We start from the raw sequence: 24067 nt of genomic DNA on the forward strand, positions 1-24067 counted from the left end.
GCGTCTGATTACCAATCCAATGATTTCCCTTCAAAGTTTAGATGACCATGCTTTCTATAAAAAACCTTATGTGCCCCCACGGCAAAACTTAGAACCCTTGCCCTGAGGGCTGGGGGGATTTTTTATCCTCAAAGACACAATTTCCAGATCTTTTAAATACGCTGAACAAAATGGCTCAATCTCAAAATGTTGACTGAAAGTGTTTGGGGAAATGATGGGCGTGGGAGCATTTGCCTTCTGAGCACTCGACTAATAAAAAAAGGCACTATCCTCCCAATTTCCAAACGAACTAGCCCTTTTTGAAGCTTCTACGACAAAACTTTGTATAAAAGCCTTATATGCCCCAAGGGCATAACTTACGACCCTTGTCCTGAAGGCTATGGGAGGGGGATCGTCATCCTCAAAGACATAATTTCCAGACCTTTTAACTACGTTGAACAAAGTGGCATTATCAAAATGTTGATCGGAAATGTTTGGGGAAATAATGGGCTTGGGGGGGTGGGGAAGGGGTGGTTTTCCATCCAATTACTTTCGACTATTAAAAAGGGCAATAGTCCTCTCAATTTCCAATTGAATGAGCCCATTTTGAAGTTTCGAAGACAACACATTCTATATAAACCTTATATGCCCCCAAGGCATAACCTACAACTTTTTCCCTGGGAGCTGTGGGGGTTTGTCATCATCAAAGACATAATTTCCGGACCTTTCAATTACGTTGAACAAAATGACTAACTAAAAATTTTGATTTGATGTGTTTGGGGAAATGGTGGGCGTGGGAGGGGGTAAGTTGCTCTCCAATCACTTTTGACTATTAAAAAGGGCACTAGCTCTTTCAATTTCCAGTCGAATGAGCCCTTTTTGAAGTTTCTACGACAACGCTTTCTATAAAAACCTTATATGCCCCCAGGGCATAACTTACAACCCATGCGCTGTGGGTTGTGAGGGGGGTGTCATTCTCAAAGACCTAATTCCCAGAACTTTCAACTACTTTGAACAAAATGGTTATCTCAGAAATTTTGATCGGATGTGTTTGGGGAAATGGTGGACGATAGAGGGGGTTAGTTGCCCTCCTATCACTTTCGACCATTGAAAAGGGCACTAGCCCTTTCAACTTCCAATTGAATGAGCCCTTTTTAAAATTTCTACGACAATGTTATCTATAAAAACCTTATATGCCCCCAGGGAATAACTTAAAACCCTTGCCCTGAGGGCTTTGGGGGAGTGTCACCCTCAAAGACATAATTTCCGGATCTTTCAACTACGTCAAACAAAATGTCTATTTCAAAATTTGGATTGGATGTATTTGGAAATGGTGGGTGTGAGAGGGGTCTTAGTTTTCCTCCAATCATTTTTGACAACCAAAAAGGGCACAAGCCCTTCCAATTCCCAATAGAATGAGCCCTTTTCGAAGTTTCTACGACCACTCTTTCGATGCGAAGTGCCCTGGTCTAAAAAAAAAAAAATAATACATTTTGCCAACATCGTTCTTTACTTAGGCAACGCTATTGCGGTGCCTATGAAAATTCTGTATTTATCTAAAGGCTTAATAAGAGTTGGGAGGTTTTGGTATTAAAATGCACCCTACGAGGCACATGCCTTCTTCCCTAACTATTCAAAATATTTCTAAGGTCTATACAAATTTTACTGTCTTTGGTAAATTCCCTGTTGTTTTACAATTCTAAAAATGTGCATCTAAGGGCTTTAAACCTCTACATTTGGGTTCTATGATTGTTTTATGGTTAGAGAGAGAGGGAGATGTCTCAAAGAGTGCATTTTAATACCACAACATCCCGACTCTCATTGAGCTTTCAGATAAATACAGAATTGGTTCTAAGAGAGAGATGAGGGAAGGGTGGAGGTAAAAATTGATATATAATCCACAGAGCTGGTTCCAAGACTTTTTTTTTTTGGGGGGGGGGGTGTCTTTGTTTTGGAGAAGAGGGACAAAAAAAACTAAAAAAAAAGTTAAATCGCTTTTTAATCTCTCTTGATTTCTGGGAGTATTTTTGGTCTATGCTGTTATTATGAAAGTAAAGAGTAACATTAAACCCTAAAATTAGCATAATTTATTCCGTATAGGTGGGAGACTGCCCCTTCCTTATCCCAACTTCCGCCTCATGATCGTAAATACTTCGAAGGATGCTCATTCAATCCAAAATTGAAATGTGTAGTCCTTTTTTTATAAGTCAAAAGTAATTGAGAACCAACCAGCTGCAGGGGGGGGGGATTTTCCATGGGTGTATTTTCTAGGGGGATTTTTTCATATGGGAGGTATTTTCCATGAGAGGGTACAAATGACCAGACCCGTAGACTTTGACAGGGCGAAGGGAGCCCCCATTAACAGACATAAAAAAGAAGGAATAAATTTGGCTTTAATGGTTTGTGCCGTTCGATTTTCTTTGTTTTTGTAACAACAAAAACAGAGTTTTTCTTATCATTAGAGTCATATCATAGAGATTTTCTTATAAATCATCTTGACTGGCATTTATATCAAAATTTAAAAAGCAAGCAATTCCAACAAGGCTGAACATGTAAAGATTCTAACTCGTCTTTTACCCAGTAACACTGCCTCTTATTTGTAGAATACTGAAAAACTGAGTACGGGGCTTAATTGCACAGGGGTTCAGTTGCACTGGGCTCAGTTATTCATACTTTTTGAAAAACAGACTTCACTTATATGCACTTGCTGTTTTTCGATAAGCAGACGAAAAGGATTTTGGGCTTAATTTGAAATAAAAGTTCAAATAGGGATAAAATCCTTTTAATAGACAGTGATAAATTTCCCAAAAAAATACTAGATATTTTGTGTCTCATATAAAGTGACCGTCGTCAGTAGTAATATTCATCAGTAGTATGTGCTACTACTATGTATTACCAAGTGCTTGGATAAGGATTTATAATTTGGAAGGGGGGGCAGTGGCGTAATTTTGTACAAATTCTGGGGGGGGGGGCAAATTTGGAGCCAATTGTCCCAAACCAAGTGAAAATGACAGTGAAAAAATGAGCCGCATAGCACCAAAAAGGCAAAGATATATGCTAAAAAAAAACTGACCCGTTTCTCTGCATGTTTGAATTATGCAGGTTTAGCTTAGTTTTTTTTTTTATATTTTTGAAGAAACTAAATTTTTACTTGGGGGATGGAACGGGGATGGGGGGGGGGGGTTGGCAAAGCCTGCAACCTTTATCCAAGGGTTGTGGGGGATCTTGTCATCCCCAGTAGAATACTTGTTGGACTTTCCAGCTATGTTGAAGAAATTGGCTATCTTGAAATTTTGATCGGATGCCTTTAGGAGAAGGGGCAGTGAAAAGGAAAGTGGAAGGTGCCTGGCGCCCTATAAACACGTTGTCTATATCAATAAATAAATGAAACCCAAAAGAACAGAAATCATAGGCAGTGCGATAGCGCTGCCTAAGTAAAGAACGATGTGGGCACAATGTATTATTTTTTTTTTTCTCCATACCCGGGCCCTTCGTATCGAAGGAGTTGTAGAAACTTCGAAAAGGGCTCATTCAATTGGAAATTGGAGTGGCTAGTGCCCTTTTTAATAGTCGAAAGTGATTGGAGGGCAACTTGCCCCCCCACCCCCCCACGCCCCTCATTCCCCCAAACAAATCCAATCAAAATTTTGAGATAGCCATTTTGTTCCACGTAGTTAATTTCCCGATAGAAAATATGTTTTTGAGGAGGACACTCCCCCACAACCCTCGGGGCAAGGATTTCAAGTTATGCCCTCAGGGCATATAAGAACGATGTTGGCACAATGCAATGTTTATTATTTTTTTCGTTTAGAGCAGGGCTCTTCGTATAGAAGACGTTGTCGTAGAAACTTTGAAAAGGGCTGATTCAATTTTAAATTGGAGTGGCTTGTGCCCTTTTTAATAGTCGAAAGTGATTGGAAGGCAACTAACACCCCTTCCACGCCCACAACACATTTCCCGAAACACATCCAATCAAAATTTTGATATAGCCATTTTGTTCAGCGTAGTTGATTTCCAGATAGAAATTATGTTTCTGAGGAGGAAACTCCCCCACAGCCTTCAGGGCAAGGGTTGTAAGTTATGCCCTGGAGGTATATAAGGTTTTTATAGAAAGCGTTGTCGTAGAAACTTCAAAAAAGGCTCATTCGATCGGAAATTCAAAGGGCTAGTGCCCTTTTCGATAGTCGAAAGTGATTGGAGGGTAACTAGCCCCCCCCCCACGCCCATCAAACCCCAAACACATCCAATAAAAATTTTTAGATAGTTGATTTCCAGATAGAAAATATGTTTTTGAGGAGGACACTCCTCCACAACCCTCGGGGCATGGGTTGTAAGTTATGCCATGGGGGCATATAAGGTTTTTATAGAACGCGTTGTCGTAGAAACTTTAAAAAGGGCTCATTCGATTTGAAATTGAAATGGCTAGTGCCCTTATTGATAGTCGAAAGTGATTCGAAAGTAACTAACACCCCTTCCACGCCCACCATTTCCCCAAACACACCCAATAAAAATTTTGAGTCTTCAGGGCAAGGGTTATAAGTTATGCCCTGGGGGCATATAAGTTTTTATTGAAATCTATGTCATAGAAACTTGAAAAAGGGCTCATTCGATTGGAAATTCAAAGGTCCAGTGCTCTTTTTAATAGTCGAAAGTGATTTGAGGGGAACTAAACCCCCTCTCACCCCCACCTTTTCCCCAAACACATCCAATAAATTTTTTTAGATAGCCATTCTATTCAACGTAGTTGAAAGTCTTGGAAATTAGGTCTTTAAGGAAGACAACCCCTACCCCTCCTACAGCCCTCAGGGCAATGGTTGTAAGTTATGCCCTGGGGGCGTATAAGGTTTTTATAGAAAACGATGTTGTAGACTCTTCAAAAAGGGCTAATTAAATTGGAAATTGAAAGGGCTAGTATCCTCTTTAATAGTCGAAAGTGATTGAAGGGCAACTAACCCCTCTAACGCCCACCATTTCCCCAAAAATATCCAATCAAAATTTTGAAATATCTATTTTGTTCAACGTATTTGAAAGTTCTGGAAATTAGGTCTTTTAGGATGATAACCCCCTCAAAGCCCTCAGTGCAAGGGTTGTAAGTTATGCCCTGGGGCGTAAAGGTTTACATAGAAAGTTGTTGTAGAAATTTAGAAAAGGGCTAATTTGATTGGAAATTGAAAGGGCTAGTGCCCTTTTTAATAGTCGAAAGAAAGTGGAGAGTAATTAACCCCCCTCTCACGCCCACCATTTCCCCAAATGCATTGAATCAAAGTTTAGAGATAGCCATTTTGTTCAACGTAGTTGAAAGTTCTAGAAATTATGTATTTGAGAAAGAAAAGTCCCCAAGAGCCCCCAGGGCAAAGGTTGTAAGTTATGCCCTGGGAGAATATATGGTTTTTATTGAAAGCGTTTTCGTAGAAACGTCAAAAGGGCTCATTTGATTGGAAATTGAAAGAGCTAGTGCCTTTTCTTATAAGGTTTTTATAGATAGCGTTGTCGTAAAAACTTCAGAAGGGGGTCATTCAATTGGAAATTTAGAGGGCTAGTGACCTTTTTAATAGTCGAAAGTGATTGGAGGGTAACTAACCCCCCTCTCAGGCCCTCCATTCCCCCAGACAAATCCAATCAAAATTTTCAGATGGCCTTTTTGTTCAAAATAATAGAAAGTTCCGAAAATTAGATCTTTGAGCATGACAACCCCTCCCCCCCCCAGCCCACAGGGTAAGGGTTGCAAGTTATACCCTGGGGAAATATAAGGTTTTTATTGAAAGTATTGTCGTAGAAGCTTCAAAAGGGCTCATTTGATTAGAAATTGAAAGGGCTAGTGCCTTATTTAATATTCGAAAGTGATTGGAGAGCATCTAACGCCCCTCTCACGCCCACCATTTCCCCAAAGACATCCAATCAGAATTTTGAGATAGCCATTTTGTTTAACGTAGTTGAAAGTTCTGGAAATTAGATCTTTGAGGATGATAACCCCCTTCATAGTCCTTAGGTTAAGGGTTGTAATTTATGTCCTGGGGGCATATAAGGTATTTATAGAAAGTGTTGTCGTAGAAACTCAAAAAGGGCTCATTTGATTGGTAATCGAAAGGCCTAGTGCCCTTTTTAATAGTATAAATTGATTCGAAGCCTTGACATTTTTATAGTAAGATCGATGTGGGTACATTGTAGATTGTAGATTTACATTGTAGATTTTGAAAGTAAACATATTTTTTTTGCGAAAGGTATCAAGTTTTCCATGCCAGGTCAACTAGAGGAGCTATGAAACTAAATTAAACACTACTATTTGTGTCCAAATTTTTAAAAGGGTGCATGCTGTTAAAAATTGCTGAAAATTTTTCTCCAGCATACACATAGAAGGCCAAACTATAAAGTCTTAAAAAAACAAAAATATTTAAAGATTATTTTCTTTTTCCCTGAAAAGACTATATCACTACAAAAACGAACAGAAATTAATTAAAAAAACTTTTTCCACAAAATAAGTTTTTTAAAGAAAAGTAAAAAACTCCATTAAACCAAAAATGAGCAAAAATGAAACCCAAAACGAACAGAAGTTATAATAAATAATTGAGTTAAGCTCAAAACGAACAGATATTAACATGAGTTTGGCTCAAAACCCCTGTGCCTTCCCAAGGCCAGGACATAATTTGCATTTTCATAGGCAGCACGCTAGCGCTGCCTAAGTAAAGAACGATGTGGGCACAAAGTGTTGTTTTCTTTTTTGTTCATACCCGGGCACTTCGTATCGAGGGAGTTGTCGTAAAAAGTTCGAAAAGGGCTCATTCGATTGGAAATTGGAGTGGCTAGTGCCCTTTTTAATATTCGAAAATTATTGGAGGGCCACTAGCCCCCCCCCCCCCGCCTATAATTCCCCCAAACACATCGAATCAAAATTTTCAGATAACTATTTTGTTCAGCGTAGTTGATTTCCTGATAGAAAGCATGTTTTTGAGGAGGACACTCCCCCACAACTGTCGGGCCAAGGGCTTCAAGTTATGGCTTGAGAGTATATAAGGTTTTTATACAAGGAGTTGTCATAGAAACTTCAAAACAGGCTCATTTGACTGGAAATTCAAAGGTCTAGTCCCCTTTTTAATAGTTAAAACTGATTGGAGGGCCACTAGCCCCCCCACGCCCATAAGTCCATCAACCCCCTACCATCAAAATTTTGCGATAGCTATTTTGTTCAGCATAGTTAATTTTAAGATATAAACTATGTTTTTGAGGTGGAAACTCCCCCCCAACCCGCGGGACACGGGTGTTATGTTATGCCCGGGAGGCCTATAAGGTTTTTATAGACGGCGTTGTCGTAGAAACTTCAAAAAATGCTCATTCGATTGGAAATTCAAACGACTAGTGCTGGTTTTAATAGTCGAAAGTGATTGGGAAGGGAACTAGCCCCCCACACCCATGATTCCCCCACACACGTCTAATCACAAGTTTGAGATTCCAATTTTTTTCAGCTCAGTTTATTTTCGGATATAACATATGTTTTTGAGGAGGAAACTCCACCAAAACCATCGGTGCAAGGGTTTTAAGTTATGCCCTGGGGGCATATAAGGTTTTTATAGAAGGCGTTGTCGTATAAACTTCAAAAAAAGCTAATTCGATTGGAAATTCAAACGACCAGTGCCCGTTTTAATAGTCGAAAGCGATTGGAGGGAAACTAGCCCCCCCCCCCCACGCCCATCCTTCCCCCAAACACACCCAATCAAAATTTTGAGATAGCCATTTTGTTCAGCGTAGTTGATTTCCGGATAGAAAATATGTTTTTGAGGAGTATACTCCCCCACAACCCTCGGGGCAAGAGTTGTAAGCTAGCCCTGGGGGCATATAAGATTTTTATAGAAGGTGTTGTCATAGAAACTTCAAAAAAGGCTCATTCGATTGGAAATTCAAAGGGCTAGTGCCCTTTTTGATAGTTGAAAGTGATTGGACGGTAACTAACCCCCCTCTCACGCCCACCTTTTCCCAAAACCCATACGATCCAAATTTTTAGATAGCCATTTGGTTCAACGTAGTTTAAAGTTCTGGAAATTAGGTTTTTGAGGATGACAGCCCCCTCACAGCCCTCAGGACATGGATTGTAAGTTATGTCCTGGGGGCATATACAGTTTTTATAGAAAGTGTTGTCGTAGAAACTTCAAAAAGAAACTTCAAATTTTTAGATAGCCATTTTTTTAGTGTTGTGGATTTCCATATAGAAATTATGTTTTTAAGGAGGACACTCCCCCACATCCCTCATGGCAAGGGTTGTAAGTTATGTCCTGGGGGCATATAGGGTTTTTTTCTGAACGCGTCGTCGTAGAAACTTCAAAATCGGCTAATTTAATTGGAAATTTAAAGGGTTAGTGCCTTTTATAATATTCCAAAGTGATTGGAAGTCACCTAACACCCCTTCTTCGCCCATCATTTCCCCAAATATATCCAATCAAAATTTTGAAAAAACCATTTTGTTCCACGCAGATAAAGTTCAGGGAATTATACCTTAGAGCAGGACAATCTCCCCACAGTTTTCAGGGCAAGGGTTATAAGTTATGCCCTGGGGGCATATAAGGTTTTTATTAAAATGTTTGTCGTAGAAGCTCTTTGGATTGGAAATTCAAAGGGCTAGTGCCCTTTTTAATAGTTGAAAAATAAGGTCCCAGTCTTTTGCTGAAATACTACTTGATGCATTTTATATTTTTTTTTAAGTCTAAAATTATCCCCAGACATTCTTTGTCACATTCAGGCTTCAAATATATTTTTTTTTATTTTCTCATGCAGGCTAGGCACATTATGCTGATTTGTGTGCTTTTTGCCGTATTTTTTTTCTTTTGATTCAATATCAGTTTGGCAACTTTAGCTGTTCTATCATGAAATGGATTCCAGAATATTCTTTCATAATTTGACAGGTTTCGAAAATCAGAAATTTTTTTTTTTTTTAAATTATGTTATAAATCATCCAAGAAAATCCTTTCTGGCATCCCCTAAGGAGAATGAACGTCCAGTTTTGAGCCTTAATCTTGGTTAGGAATCAAGAAATTTCTTGAAAATCAGATTCCTTAACTAAACTTTCGGATAGTTTTGTATTGAAGTGCCTAATACAATAAGCTCCTATTTTGTTCACAGAAGTTTTATAATAGTTAGAACTATTCTCAGGCTGAAGAAGCACACTTCTCGTCAATGAACGATCAATAATTTTTAAAGGAAAATATTAGTCTATCTCAAATGTATTTAAGCACTTTTCTATGCCAAAAAATAAGTAAATAATATCTACACCCTCCCCTCACCCTCATCCTCTCTACACCCTCACCCTCTCTGTGCCAAGTGAACAGTAAAAGATAGTAAAAATCAACAACTTACATTCTTTGTTGGTTGTTTGTGAACCTAATCGTCTTAGCAAGTTCAAAGGTTCAGTTGGCGTCAAGGTTCAGACGCATAGTACCTGTCAGTAAGTGAAAGAAGAATTAGAAGAAAGTCGGTCAAATCCTCCTTCTGGGTTTTGTTGACTTGTCAACAGCAACTCGGCAGTTGGTAATTCAACATTCAATAATTCAAACAGGGTTTTGTGACATTTTTTGTCAAACTGAGATTCATTCTAAGCTTAAATCCAATCCGTTCAATCGAACAAAAGGTGCTATGCTTCTAATGCTTCACAACTATTTCTGCAACTATTCATACAGCTGAAGCTAAGGATATTAAGGTGTAGCTTTCAGGGAGTGCTTAGGGGGATATTGAACTAAACCAAAACACATAAATTATGCAAGTTGATTGTCAAAAGAGTGCATCAGCAATATCTCAGGAACAACTTAAAGCATCAAGTTGTAACTCTCAGGGTATGTTGAGGTTGACTTTGAACTAACCAAAAGACACTATGTATATATTAGTGCTAGTGCCTCCACGATTACTGTTAATAATGACTGTTCATAAAAACGTTCAATCGATAAGTTTAATCCATTTTCTGAGATCTTATTCGATACTCTAGAAGCCTAGTTTTTCTTCCTTTTTTCCTTAAGTCACTTTATCCCATTTTCTCACTTATAGTAATAGTTCGAAAATTGACATTTTTTACCACCTTTTTGCTGTTCTTTAACGTCTAAAACAAAATCTTTTTTTCTCTCTAACAAATCATTGTTAAATAAAAGTCAAAAACCAAAAACATACTAGTATCTAGTATCATCCCTCATCTACAGTTTATTTCTTGTAGCATAGCGCCATTTGACTTATAAATATGTAATAACTTTTTTGCATATTTTTAAGCAGCTTAAGATCACTTTGGTCAAAAAACAAAGGGAACCATTTGCTTTTGTGTTTTGTTGCAAGATACCTATTGAACGAACTGTACCCTAGAAAACCCAAATTAGTTTTGATGTGGAAGTGACTATTATGTACTAACCAAAGCCTTTTGCGAATTATTGAACTTACACGAGGCTCCCAAACACTGCATCGGTCGAAAGTGCCTCCCGAAGGATTCAATTGACCCTTAGTGCTGGGCTTATCCCTCGGCGCTCGCCTCGACTAGTGGACTCCTTGATAGTTTCTTGTCCTCCGCGGACGAATCTGCTTAAGTCAAGCGGGTCGTCTCGCCTGAGCTGAGGCCAGGGGGTTTTTATATAAACTGACAGGGTCATTTGTTTTTAAAGCATTCATCCAAAGTCACCTGGTCACCACTAACCCTGTAGTGCCAGCATGCCCCTTGGAGTCAACAGTTCAACATCAAATAAACCAATTTCCTACTACCAAAGTCATTGTAGTCTATTCCTGTGCCGAAGGCTGTTAGTCAAAGTTTTTTAGTTGGAAAAGAATTTGAATTCATCCTCATTGTGGCTTCTACTGTTCACAAAAAATATAAACGCAAAATGTCTGCTGTTTGGTGGAATATCCAGGAAGTCCATTTTTCAACGACTGAATAAATGAATTTATTTCATAACAACAAAACATATAACAACAAAGATAACATGTTTTTACAACTAATAACTTAATCACTAGTCAGTTGCTGATGAGTTGAAATTTACCAATAGTATTGTCCTGTGGAGGGGAGGTAAGTCTGTAAAGAATTTCCAGGGAATGCCTGAGTTTAAAAGTAGACGTTGTTTTACCCAAGAAAAGGTATTTTCCCGAAGGTCACAAAAATTTATAATTCAGTGGGTTTTCAATCTTTTAGGAGAAGAAGGAGAGGGGAGAGGAATTATAAAGTCTCTCTTCTATGGGTGTCTTGATTGGATTATAGTTCGAAGGATTTCGTTTAGTTTTGAAATAGTGGTTGCCTTTCATTTTCAAATGTTTTGTATGACTAACTTGAGCAGTTGATCAGTCTGTATTCAAGATCAACGATTTTAAATAATTCCAAATTTGATTTTATAATAATGTTTATAATAATAACAATAACATTAATAATAATATGTATTATTACGTAAATAATAATACATAGATAATAACATATAAATAATATATTAATAATTGTAAAATAATAATATGCAAATAATAATAATTAATATTAAAAATATTATAGTAATAACACCAAATTTGGTGTTATAATAATGTTATATAATGTTTAGGTTTGGTGTATAATGTTTAGGTTTAGATTTGTGTGTATGCAACATATAATTAAATTCTGCCTTAAAATTATAGCTCAATGCTTCTCTTACAGTTCTTCTTAAAAAAGTAATATTTCAATATTATCAGAAACAATCTAGATAATATTTCATAAGAAATTGAGACTGACGAAAAAAAGATTGTATATTAAAACGAGTGAAAATGATTTCTTTCTTCTCTAAAATTATAGCTCCTTCTATTTCTTCTTAAAAGCAATTTCTACAACATTATCAGAGACAATTTTTGAAATTTCATCAAAAATTGAGATTGAAAAAGAAACTATTGTCGGGAATTTTTCTGCAAATTTCAGAAATATTCAGTTTCACCAGTAGTTCTTATGACGAGAAAAAATAAGTACGGGAAAAATTTTTTAATATCCTATACGTGAGCGAAAGCAAAACATTACTAGAACCCTTCCTAGCATTTCTAATGCGCTTAGTCATCTCCTTGAAAGGCTTGGTTTGGAAACATAATACGCGAGGAAACTCAATCGTTTCTAGAAGTAGAATTGAAATGGATGAAGTATGAAATAAAACAGGAAATTCACTGAAATGAAATGAATGTTTGGAAATGAATTAACTGAAATGAACTAGGAAATGAAACAAAATTAAATGAAACAATATCAAATACTACTACCGTTGACAGCACAGTGTTATTCAGAAAAGCTAGAAAGATTCAAAAGAAGCTTACTTTTAATTCAATAAAATCTGGATTTAAATTAAGATCTCAATTTGTTTTGGTTCAACCTGAATTTCTCTGAGAGTAGGCAGATTTTTTTGTCGTTATTTTTCTTTTTAATTACTTGAGGTTAAGTTAGTTGCTGGACATTACATTTATGCACAAGATTGGCTAGTAAAAAATATTTATCCAAATATCTCTACAGAACATTTTGATAAAAAATAATTCTTTTACGTAGGGTCAATGTAAGCAAAATGACAGATAGCATTGACTGACTACCGCTATTAAAGAAAACGCAAACGAATAAAAATTACACTAAATAAAGTTGTCAAGCTTAAAACAAAAAGAATTTATCACAAAATAGTGTAACAAAACAAAAAGAATATTTTTGGCTATTTTAGGCCAATATAAAGCAAAAGTAAAAGCTAAGATTTATAAAAATGAAAAGTTTTTTTTATTTGGGCTCCTAAGATTAACTTCATAATTTTGGGGGGAAATGCCAAATAACGCATTTTCTATTTTTCTCACAGACGATCTTGATTTTCTCATACATTAGTATCAGTATTTATGCTTCCCATACATCAGTATCTAACTAGTGATCATTCAGGGGCACCAATTCACAAAAATGTAGGAGGGGAACAAGGAATTTGTTTCAAAACTCAAGATACAAAAGAAGTTACTTTTTCAACATCTAGGAAGAGGCAAAACAATCTAGGAGTCAATGAGCCTATCCCCAATCGGTGCCAATGTAATAAATTAACATACATCAATAATACATTGCTAACAACTAATGATATGCATAAACACACACTCGCCCATGGTGGAAATACATTAATGGAAGACTTGGGATTCTGTTGCATAATTTATACTCTAGCATTAAAATGAAAATAAATAACATAACTTTAATATATGACTTCTAGCTAATGTATATATATATATATATATATATATATATATATATATATATATATATATATATATATATATATATATATATATATATATATATATATATATATATATATATATATATATATATATATATATATTATTGCTACGTGAAAAAGGAAGACATTTGATATGTTTCGTTCTTTTATTCTTGGCTTTTTTGGATATGTCTATTAAAGCCAATTGGCAATAAAAAACAGGTAAGCACTTCACTTGGAGCAGAAACGACAATTATACAAATCTCATTTAGTAAAAGACAGGACAAATTTTTATTTGCAAAGCATATTTGAATTATCTAGAAAAATAAAGATTAATATATCTAAAAAATTAAATAAATGTTAAAAAGTAAGAAACATAAGTTATTTTTTAGAAGACCGAACAATTAGAAGACCGATCTACAAACAATTTTGTAAAAGAGAAAAAGTGTTTTGCGCTGCTTTAAAAGAAACAAACTTCGAAATACAGACCATGCAGCTTGAGCGTTTTTTACTTCGTAAAAGAAATACAGTCTTTATAACGTTTAGCAAACTCCACAAAAAACACGATAAAACAAAGTAACACGGAGGTTTGGACTAATTTTTTACTCTAACTTGAAAGTCCGATAATTTCATTTTCCGGAGACAATACAACTATTAAAATAACTGGTTACGCCACAAACATAAAGAATATAATACAGATGTCTAACTGGCCGGAAAAAAAATTTGGAAGAAAATGACGACAGACGAGCCCTAGTACCAAATTTATCGGCTACAAAAATGTTGCCAAGTTGGAGATCTGTATCATATACCTCTACCTGTTGTCTGTGGGTTAAACAATCTGAAATAGACAAAGGAGCCCTTCCGTACTTCATTTCGGTCCATCAGGTCTGTTTTGATGATCAATGTTTTTATTACTATTATTATTTTCATATACACAAATTGATATAGAAAATCTTTCAAGTCCCTTTCTTTCTTATCTGACCTTGTAGGAAGAGGTTTTATAAAAAAGAATCTGATTTCTCAAAATTAAATGCTAAATATTCAAAAGCAAATTGTATTTTTTTTTTCATTGCCAAACGTCAGCCTTTTCGAGTTGTACTAATCTCGGCCGCGAATTAAATATTTTAGAAATTAGATTTCATTAGTTAATTATTAAATTTTATTATTGAATTTTACAACACGTGAAAGAAGAATTCCTTTAAAGAATACGCAAGTAACAATTTCGGAGCAAAGAAAGTAGTCAGAAAAACTTTACAGAGTTGGTTTAGAAAATCTATATACCTATTCAATTTTATGCAATGAAAACGAAATATTTTTTTTTACTTATAGCCTTACTCATCGTAGGAAACATCATTACCTCCTCCCTCCCCCTTGAGCAATTTTCTTGAACAAATTTATCGGACTTACAGTTTAAATTTCTAAAATCTCTTTTATTCTAAATAGTTTAGGCTATCATTTCTGTTAGGCTACTTATGGTTCTCAATACTGAGTTATAGCAGCATTGCCATATAAGCATTATTTTTGGCAATAAGATATTATACTTATTTTTTAATTTCGTTTTAGAGTCAATAAAAAGAAGACAGAATAAAAGTTAATCTAATACAAAATATTAATCGAAATAGTATTAATGAGACAGATAAATACACATTTATTTATTTTAGACTTTGTGGAAAACTTCTTTGTGCTAACAGACAACTTTTATGGCAATTTGGAATCACCTTTGGGACATTCCCAGAAGAAAAATGGTGGCAACGCTGATCGGCAGTGTTTTTTAAAACTCAGACAGTAATTTGGCATGGGAAGAGCAATATGTTTTGATATCTTCATCTTCAATGGCAGATTTAATTGATAAAAGTGCTTTTAAAACAAATACAATGTGATGAGCACACGTATCAGTGCAGTGAAATTGTAGAAAACAATTTGAAAGATAGAAACTGTAAGCATATATACATGCATTGTGCAGTATCTCCAACAAAGTGCTTTTAAAACAAATACAATGTGATGAGCACATGTATCAGTGCAGTGAAATTGTAGAAAACAATTTGAAAGATAGAAACTGTAAGCATATATACATGCATTGTGCAGTATCTCCAACAAAGCGCCAATTTAATGCGAGTCTGTTAGAATTTTGTAAAGGTGCAATAAGAATAAGAACAATCATATAAAACAGATTTGGCATGTAGGGAAGTTACTTCAGAGGTGCAGGAAAATGGCCGTGTCCTGAGTATGGCCGTGCGAGTATGGCGGGAAAATGGCCGTGCTATTCTCAGAGTTGGCAGTTAAACTTTTTGAAAAAGGTTGCTTCAGCAGGAAATGAAGGATTTCAGGTCATATCACACGCTTTAAGCCACGTCAGTAAAGAGATTGAAAGCAAATCTACAAATACGTCGGAATTCTTTGGGGAGGGGGTGAAGCTTCGAGAAAAAAACAACGAAAGAAGTAATAAACTGAAACATCAGTCAGTAAAACTTTGAAGACATGGTAGAAAAATCAGGTCGGGACCAAACGAAGGACCTGGAGGTCAACCGACACCGTCGTCGAAACAAAATTCGGCTCCTGTCAGGGTCTTTACAAATCAAATTAAGTAGCAGAGCTTTCAAAAATAAACAAAAAAGTTTTACGTTCAAAAATATAAAATTAATTAAATTAAGGAGAATTTCAGTTTTTTTTCTTCAACTGGTGGTTTGCAAATCGATGAATTTTATGGCTCAATTGTCTTGACAGCGAGCAGAAAACATGGCCAATGAAAATGCACATATATAAAAGTGAAGGCGGTGAAATAAAACTTGTAGAATTTAAACCGTACCCGAGCTATACAAAACCTTTTTTTTGTTTGTGCGCCATATCTTTTTTTTTACATTTGTTTAATGATATGCTCCAAAATTTTCTGCTACATTCTTTATCAATTTTTGCCTTTTCTTTTTATTGTTTTTTTTTCTATGCTATGATAAACTTTCGTGGAGGCGATTCTTTTAGTGCATTTAACTAAAAAACTGTCACTTTGCCAATAAATCCTTTTTTGTACTTTAAATTGATCGGGATTGGTGAGAATCAAAATTCTATTCCTGGGGGAGGGGTTCTTACATTTGTATAGCTATTACATACATTCATATGAATGAATCGGGCAAAACAGAAAAAATACCGTCACAACAATTACACAGATAAGCAACTTCAAAGAAGTAAATTTCCAATTTATAAGGATTCATTATAACAAAAACCTATATAGACAACTGCGATTAGGAAAATACTTTTTTTACATAGTATTTATGAGACTTTAATACACCCTTGTTTTCTAGGGGGGCGGGTGACTTCTACCGGTGTGGGTACTTCGTTGGATGTAAATAAAAGTGAACAGGCTTGAAGATTGTAGACATATTAAGGCTGAGCGGAAGAAATTAGCACTAACCGCAAAACAGTAAATTTTAGATATTTCCAAGAAGGCTAGTAACTACTGATTTAAGTCCTCAATAATAGGAATATTTACTTTTTTCTCATCAGAAATGTCTCTAAAGTTGTGGTGCCCCCTGCTTAACACAGATAATAAATGAGGTCACCAACTTCCATTCATTCAAGTGATATTAAGTGAATATGCTTTTATCTACCAGTCCTAAACTTTGCTATGTAATTAAACACTTAGATTTTTTTTGTAATTCCATCATATTAGATTCTACCATGTCATAACAAATATTTTAAATAGTACCATTCTTCTTTAAAGTTTATTTTTATTAAATTAGTAGCAAATCTCGATGGCAGGAAAGTCTTTTGTTGCATGAATCTACTAAAGTTGCTAATCTTGCCAGTTTGAATTATCTGTGGCAAAAAAATTGAATTGACAAAAAAAAAAAGAAAAAAAAAAATTGTTAAGGAGTTAGCTCCTATCTAGACAGAGGTATGCCGAAAATGATCGAAAATGAGCCAAATTACAAGTTATAAAGATCACCTTGCACCTTTTTTGAGAAGTATGTTAAATTTCCCCATTATATTTATCTTATCCTTGATTTTGAATTAAAATTATATCTTCTTCTTTTAAGGGTTTAGGTAGATGTTGTCGCTTTTAAGCATAGTTGTGATTTGGCTCATTCTTCAGTAGCCACATAAAAAGCTCCCTAATAAACGAGCGAGCACCAAACTCCTGACACCACGCCTCCTAATAAAATTTCTTAGACAATAACAAACAAAAAATTTCCGTTTAAGGTACTGCTTAGAGGTCATGCCCAAGTCTATCTAACTCATCAACAAGGAAATCAATATCTTCTTCTCTGACAGCTTGATTTGAAATGATGTTTCGGAAGAAATTTGGCAGTTTTCCTTGTGGCTGGTAGCCTATCATGAGTGTTCCAGAATTCATCATTTTACCCTTCAATATTGGGGTGATCTGAAAATAAAAAAAAAATATAGAAATCGGATGAAAACTAAGAAAACGATTTTTGTTTGCAAAGTTCTGTATAAGCTCTGCATCAGAACATAGAAGAAGCTGGTTATCCACTATGACGTTGCAAGGCAATATTTATTGCAAGAAAAAGTGTTCTGCATCAGTTCTGTGCATTAGACTCTGTATTAAAACGTAGAACCACTACTACTACTAACAACTCACCGCAGCATCAAGCCACCTGAGGCCAAAACAGCTACGCACGCTCCTCCTCCATTCCAATCTATTCAAAACCTCCCTTTTTACACCCTCCCACGTAGTTCTCATTTCCTTTAAATCTTTCTTTATGACTTCCTCCCACCCCAGACAATGATGACCTGCTTTCCGTTTAGCCCTAGACGGTTGGTTGAAAAGAACAATCTTCGTCAATCTGTCATCCTTCATCCGCAAAGTGCCCTAGCCATCTCAACCTTTTTTTCATTATAGCCCTAGAGAGTGGTATTGAACCAAATTTTTTTGTACAGCCTATTGTTTGAAATACGGTTAGTCAGCCGGGTACCCAGAACAATCCTTAAGCGATTTCTCTCGAAAACATCTAGCAAATCTTCATATGCTTTTCGAAGCGCCCATGCTTCAGAGCAATATTTGACTACTGTCATTACTGTAGCTTCTAATATTCTAGTCTTGGTTTGCAGACTTATCTTCCTATTCTTCCAAACTTTTTTTAATTATGAAAAAACACCCTGAGCCTTGGCTATTCTACTTTTAACATCTTCAATGCTCCCACCATCTTTACTAATAATACTACCAAGGTAAGTGAATCTGCCCACTTGATCAATCTTTTCCTTACCCAACATCACATTTTCATCTTCACTTATTCCTGGCCTTAGTGACTTAATCTTCTTAACATTAATTTTCAAACCTATTCCAGCACCCTGAACTCGCAAAACCTCTCAAAGTTCATTCACTTTGCTCACACTTTCCTTTAGGATGCTTAAATCATCAGCATAATCCAAGTCCAGGAAACTTGTTCCTCCCCATTTAATTCCATGGTCTCCCATTGCCTTTCCAGTGCTCCTTCAAAGTCCATCAAAATAATCCGTATAAAGGGGGATAGAACACGACCCTGCTTTACTCCTGATTTAATACAAAACCCGCTGCTAACCTCATTACTAGGGTTACTCTCGTACATAGCACTAATCACTTTAATGTATTTGACTGTTATACCATACAAGGATAAAACCTTTGCTAAAGCCTTCTATTAACAGAATCAAACGCTTGTTCATAATCTATAAAACTAAGGACCAAAGGTGTTTGACAACTCAGGCACTTCTCAATTAATAACCTAAGAGTGAAAATTTGGTCGACGCATCCTCTACCTTTTCTAAAACCACATTGTCCTTCTTTTAAAACTTTGTCTACGGTATCTCTCAGTCTAAAAAGTATCATATTACTAAGTAATTTGCTTCCTACAGAGACCAGACTAATGCCTCGATAATTACCACACTCACTTTTATCACCTTTCTTATAAAGTGGCTTAGTTAATGTTTTCCTAAAATCATTTGGTACTTCCTTTTTTTCAAAAATCATATTCATAATCTTCAGTAACTTATTTCTAACCTCCGAGCCACCATATTTAAGAAACTCATTTACTACCCTATTAGCACCTGGAGCCTTATTATTTTTTAATCCGTTTGTACCGTCGTTAATTCTTCCTCGCAAAACAAATCTTTCTTCACATCCAAGGTATCACAAACTTCTTCATTTTCCTCTGTATCTTTTCCTGCAACTCTATCCCGGTTTAGCAAATTCTCAAAATGTTCTGCCCATCTCGCTTTTAATTCTTTCCTTATCGGTAATTGTGGCCCCGTTCCTATCTTTAACTGGGACAAGTCCGGGTTGACTACTCCCTCTCAATTTATTGACATGCCAGTACAATATATTACTGTTATGCCGTCTAGCTGCATCTTCCAGATCCTCAGCAATTTTATCCATGGCCTCCACTTCACACCTCCTTAATTTATATACCTATACTTTCTGGCCTTCCTTTACAGACCATTTATTTTCATATGATGTATCAATCAGATAATTCTTGTACAATTACTTTTCCCTTTCTAATAGACATAAAGCTATTTCACTAATAGTATTAGCTGCAGCTCTAGCTTTCTTCCCTACGACCCCCTTCAGCAGCTTCACAAATTATTTTTCTAAAATTATTCCAACCATCTTCCACATTATCAAATTTTAAACTCTCAAATTTAGTATTCAACTGTTCCTGGAAATTTTCTCTCAACTTCTCATCCTGGAGACAGCTAGCTATCCGCTATCAAGGGGCTTTACTATATTTACGCAAGAAAAAGTATTCTGAACTTGCTATTTATTATCTCTAACGATTTTTGAATATAAAGCTCTGTATAAGAACAAAGAAGACAGCTGGCAACCACAATCACATTGGCAATATAGTGTTTCTTGCTGTAAATAGTGCTCTGAACTATTTCTCCTTAATATCCGATTTAGGAAATAGAAGAGTATCTGTCTACAGTCACTGTACTGTACAATGCTTCTTCCAGAAAATGGTGCTCGCATTAGTTCTGCATGTAAAGCTTTCCACTAAAACATAGAAGACAGCTAGCTATCCGCTATCGCGATTCAACACGATATTTACTGCCAGAAAGGACTTTCTGCACGAGCCTTGCTTAGGTTCTGTGTTATATCTGTATATAAAGTTCTCTATTAGAACTGAGAAGACAGCTAGCTATCCGCTATCGCGATTCAACACGATGTTTACTGCCAGAAAGGACTTTCTGCACGAGCCTTGCATATGTTCTGTGTTATATCTGTATATAAAGTTCTCTATTAGAACTGAGAAGACAGCGAGCCACCACAATCACAGCGCATTACAATGTTTCTTGCAGGTAATAATGCTCTGCACTAGTTCTGCACTAGAAAAAGAAAAGGAGCTGGCTGTTCATTATCACTGTGCAGTACGATATTTCTTTCAGTAAACAAACAGTGCATACATTAATTCTGCATGTAAAGTTCAACATTAGGATATAAAAGACTGGTAACTATCCACTACCACGGTGCATTGCAACTTTTATTGTGATAGATAGAGTTCTACATTAGCTCTGCTAGTCCTTTACGTCAAGTTTGCATTAGAACATAGAAGACAGAAAGCACTCCGAATATTTCTTGCTTTGCATAAGTTCTTTCTATGCTCTGCACTAGTTTTGGATACGTTGCGTCAGGGCATAGAAGACAGCTAAGCTATCCGCTAGCACTATGCATTACAAAGTTTCTTACAGAAAATAGCAATTTTACTTGAAGCATTGGTAAACTAGCAAATAATTGGGTATATAATGAAAGAAAGGTTGAGATGGCTAGGGCACGTTGTGCGAATGAAGGATGATACACTGCCGAAGATTGTCCTTTTCGGCCAACCGTCTAGGGCTAAACGGAAAGCAGGTCATCCTCGTTTGGGGTGGGAAAACGTCATAAAGAAAGATTTAAAGGAAATAGGTCCTTCCTGGGAGGGTGTAAAAAGGGAGGCTTTGAATAGATTGGGATGGAGGAGGAGGATGTGTAGCTGTGTTGGCCTCATGTTGCAGTAGTAGTAGTAGTAGTTTAATCCACACTGTAACTAATCAAAGAGTTTAAGAAAAGGTAAACTTATTTTTTCCCACTTATAATGGTGCAAAAAAGAGGTGGAGTAAGAAAAAAGAAACGAAATGGAAATCATAATTGAAAAAACAACTTCTTAAAAAATATAAAATACAGAATTAAATAAAAAAATACTCGTAAATAAATCTAAATGACAGAAAATGAAACAAAGTATTTAGGTTTGTATTTAACACGTCTTATTCTACCTAAGCAACGCCATCTAAATGGTCAGGATCAAAATACTTTCCAAAAATAATCAGTTATGGCAAGTTCTGACATATGTATACGAATGTTACACTTATCAAGATAATAAGCAAGGCCTAGATACTTTAACAAGGTATATTCTGTATTTGCTGTAGTTGCGGCTACAACAGCTAAACAAGGTGTGGCTTTACCGCAGCCATTATAAGCAACGAGCCCAGACTTTGTAGCATTAACCACATATCCTAGAAGTAGATAAACAGAGGTTAATAAGTAAGTAAAAATGGGTTTATTTAAAAAAAAAAAAATATATATACATCATCGATTCCCTGAAGCAATGCTTGTGCGGGAGAAAACCCACCTAATAAATCAAAAAACCAAGAAACCAAAAAAGAAAAAAAAGAAAAGAAAAAAAAAAAAAAAGAAATAGAAAAAAAAAAAAAAAAAAAAAAAAAAAAAAAAAATAATTATAGCAAAAAATAACGGACCCCAAAAACAACGAACAACCAAAAAACACCCAAAAAAAATAAAAAAAATATAAACAAATTAAGCTGCAACAAAACCCTCCTCAAAAACAAAACTTAAGTGGCGTGGAATAATCCATTCAAAATATACACATCAAAACAATGGTTCTTTAGCGACTTACGAAAATCCTGCAAACCCCCAACATTCCTCAAATCCTCTGGCAAACTCTCCCAAACTAACGGAACAACATGTCGAATTGAAAACCTAGACCTAGACGTGACCATAGCTGGTCTTCGTACCAACTGAGAAGATCGTGTCAAATGATCGTGAATAGTAGACGCAAGACTAAACATTCCTGAAAAACATGATGGTAACTCGGAAGCTAAATATTTAAACATAAACATAGCATTATAGAATACGCATATTCCTGCTAACAGTAGAATTTTATACTCGCGGTAAAGATGCCTCACCGATACAGATATGTCAATTTGATAACCATAAAGAACTCTAATTGCCATATTCTGTGTTACGCAGAGCGGATGGAGGTGAGTTACGAATGTTTTCGACCAAACCATACAACAGTAAATGAGATATGGGTGAACCATAGAAAAATACAACATTCTCAGAATTTCACACGGAAAAAGATACCTATTTACCCATAATACCAATATTACGAGACAATTTGCTGTTAACAGATGCAATATGGTCTTTAAAACTAAGGCTTTCATCAATTATAACACCAAGGTATCTAGTACTAGTAGATCTTACAATAGTATGGTGCCCTACTTCTATATTATTAATCCATGGATAATGTCCAGTAATTCTACCATAAATCAAAAAATTCGACTTATTATGATTCAGTTTCAATTTATTTACTCGCATCCACTTTTCAATCGAAGAAATACCTTGTTTCAATATAGTCATCAACTCATTTTCAGTTCTAGCAGCTACGGTGAAATGGGCATCATCAGCAAAACATGGTAGAATTCCTTTTGTACCGTAAGTATCAAGGTCTAAAGAACAAGACACATTACTTGAAGCTCTACAAAGGTCATTAATATAAACCAAAAACAACAAAGGGCCCAAAACGGAACCCTGGGGTACTCCAATCGAAATATATTCAATTTTAGATGTAACTCCATCCATCACGACACACTGAGTCCTTCCACTAAGAAAACTAACTATCACATTTAAAAAATCACCACGTATACCACTACTATATAGCTTTTGAACTAGTATATCATGATCAACAGAGTCAAATGCTTTAGTAATATCCAAAAATATCGAAGCTTTCTTCAGACCCTTGTCTAAAGCATCATTAATAAAAGTTGTTAAAAACAAAACTGCATGCTCTGTAGAATGATGACTCCTAAACCCAAACTGACTAGAACTAAAAAATTGTCTTTTTTCGAAAAAACTTACCATCCTACTATGAATCAACTTTTCAAACACTCTTGAAATAAATGGCAGTAAAGAAATCGGTCTATAATCACTAAAACAATTCTTATCCCCTCCTTTAAATATCGGGATAACATTCGCGCACTTTAGACAATCAGGAAATATTCCAGCTTTGAAACAATTATTTATCAGTCCTAAAAAATGACTAGATATAACAGGTAATATCGACTTCAAAACCTTCAACGAAATAAAATCGCCTCCTGATGCACCAATTTTTTATATTATTTATAACATCAAATAATTCATTAATAGTTACAGATTTAAGGTACGCAGACACATCACAATCTTCAGGTAGGAACTGACGAAAATCTCCATCTTGATCAAATACTGGCACCGATGATGACACACGCTGTCCAATAGTAGCGAAGTGATTACACATCTCATCTGCAACATTATTATTCATTCCTATATTATCTGGACGGATCAAGACGCTACCAGGGCAAGTCACCGACTTAATCAATTTCCAAGTCTTACTCGGGTTACCCTCAACTTTTTTAAATTTAACCTTATAATATTCTACCTTAGCCAGTCGGAGTGCAGCTTTTAACCTACTATTATAAACTCTATATATTACTTTATCATGAGGATCATTGCTCCTTGTTGACAACTTATATAAAAAACGTCTTCTATTAACTGACTGTAACAAACTCTTTGTAATCCAAGGTTTATTCGGAGACACCCTTCTCTTCTGTATTCCTGACACTTCACAACATTCCAAAAACGTATCCTTAATCTTCCCATACCAAAGCTCAAACTT

General features: G+C 35.7%; 1 protein-coding gene across 1 annotated transcript in view; it reads right to left on the reverse strand.

The window, feature by feature from the left end:
* Positions 1-13305: 13305 nt before the first annotated feature.
* The window catches only part of Gad1 (glutamate decarboxylase), a 123901-nt gene continuing 113139 nt past the window's right edge, over positions 13306-24067 (reverse strand). The window contains exon 10 of the mRNA XM_089089933.1: positions 13306-17532. Within this exon, the coding sequence (XP_088946059.1) occupies positions 17359-17532 (174 nt within the window). The 3' untranslated portion in view covers positions 13306-17358. The remainder of the gene's footprint in view (positions 17533-24067) is intronic.

This window comes from Artemia sp. Qi Xiang Cuo, chromosome 5, assembly GCF_049724085.1.
Source record: "Artemia sp. Qi Xiang Cuo chromosome 5, ASM4972408v1, whole genome shotgun sequence".
Taxonomy (NCBI): Eukaryota; Metazoa; Arthropoda; class Branchiopoda; order Anostraca; family Artemiidae; genus Artemia; species Artemia sp. Qi Xiang Cuo.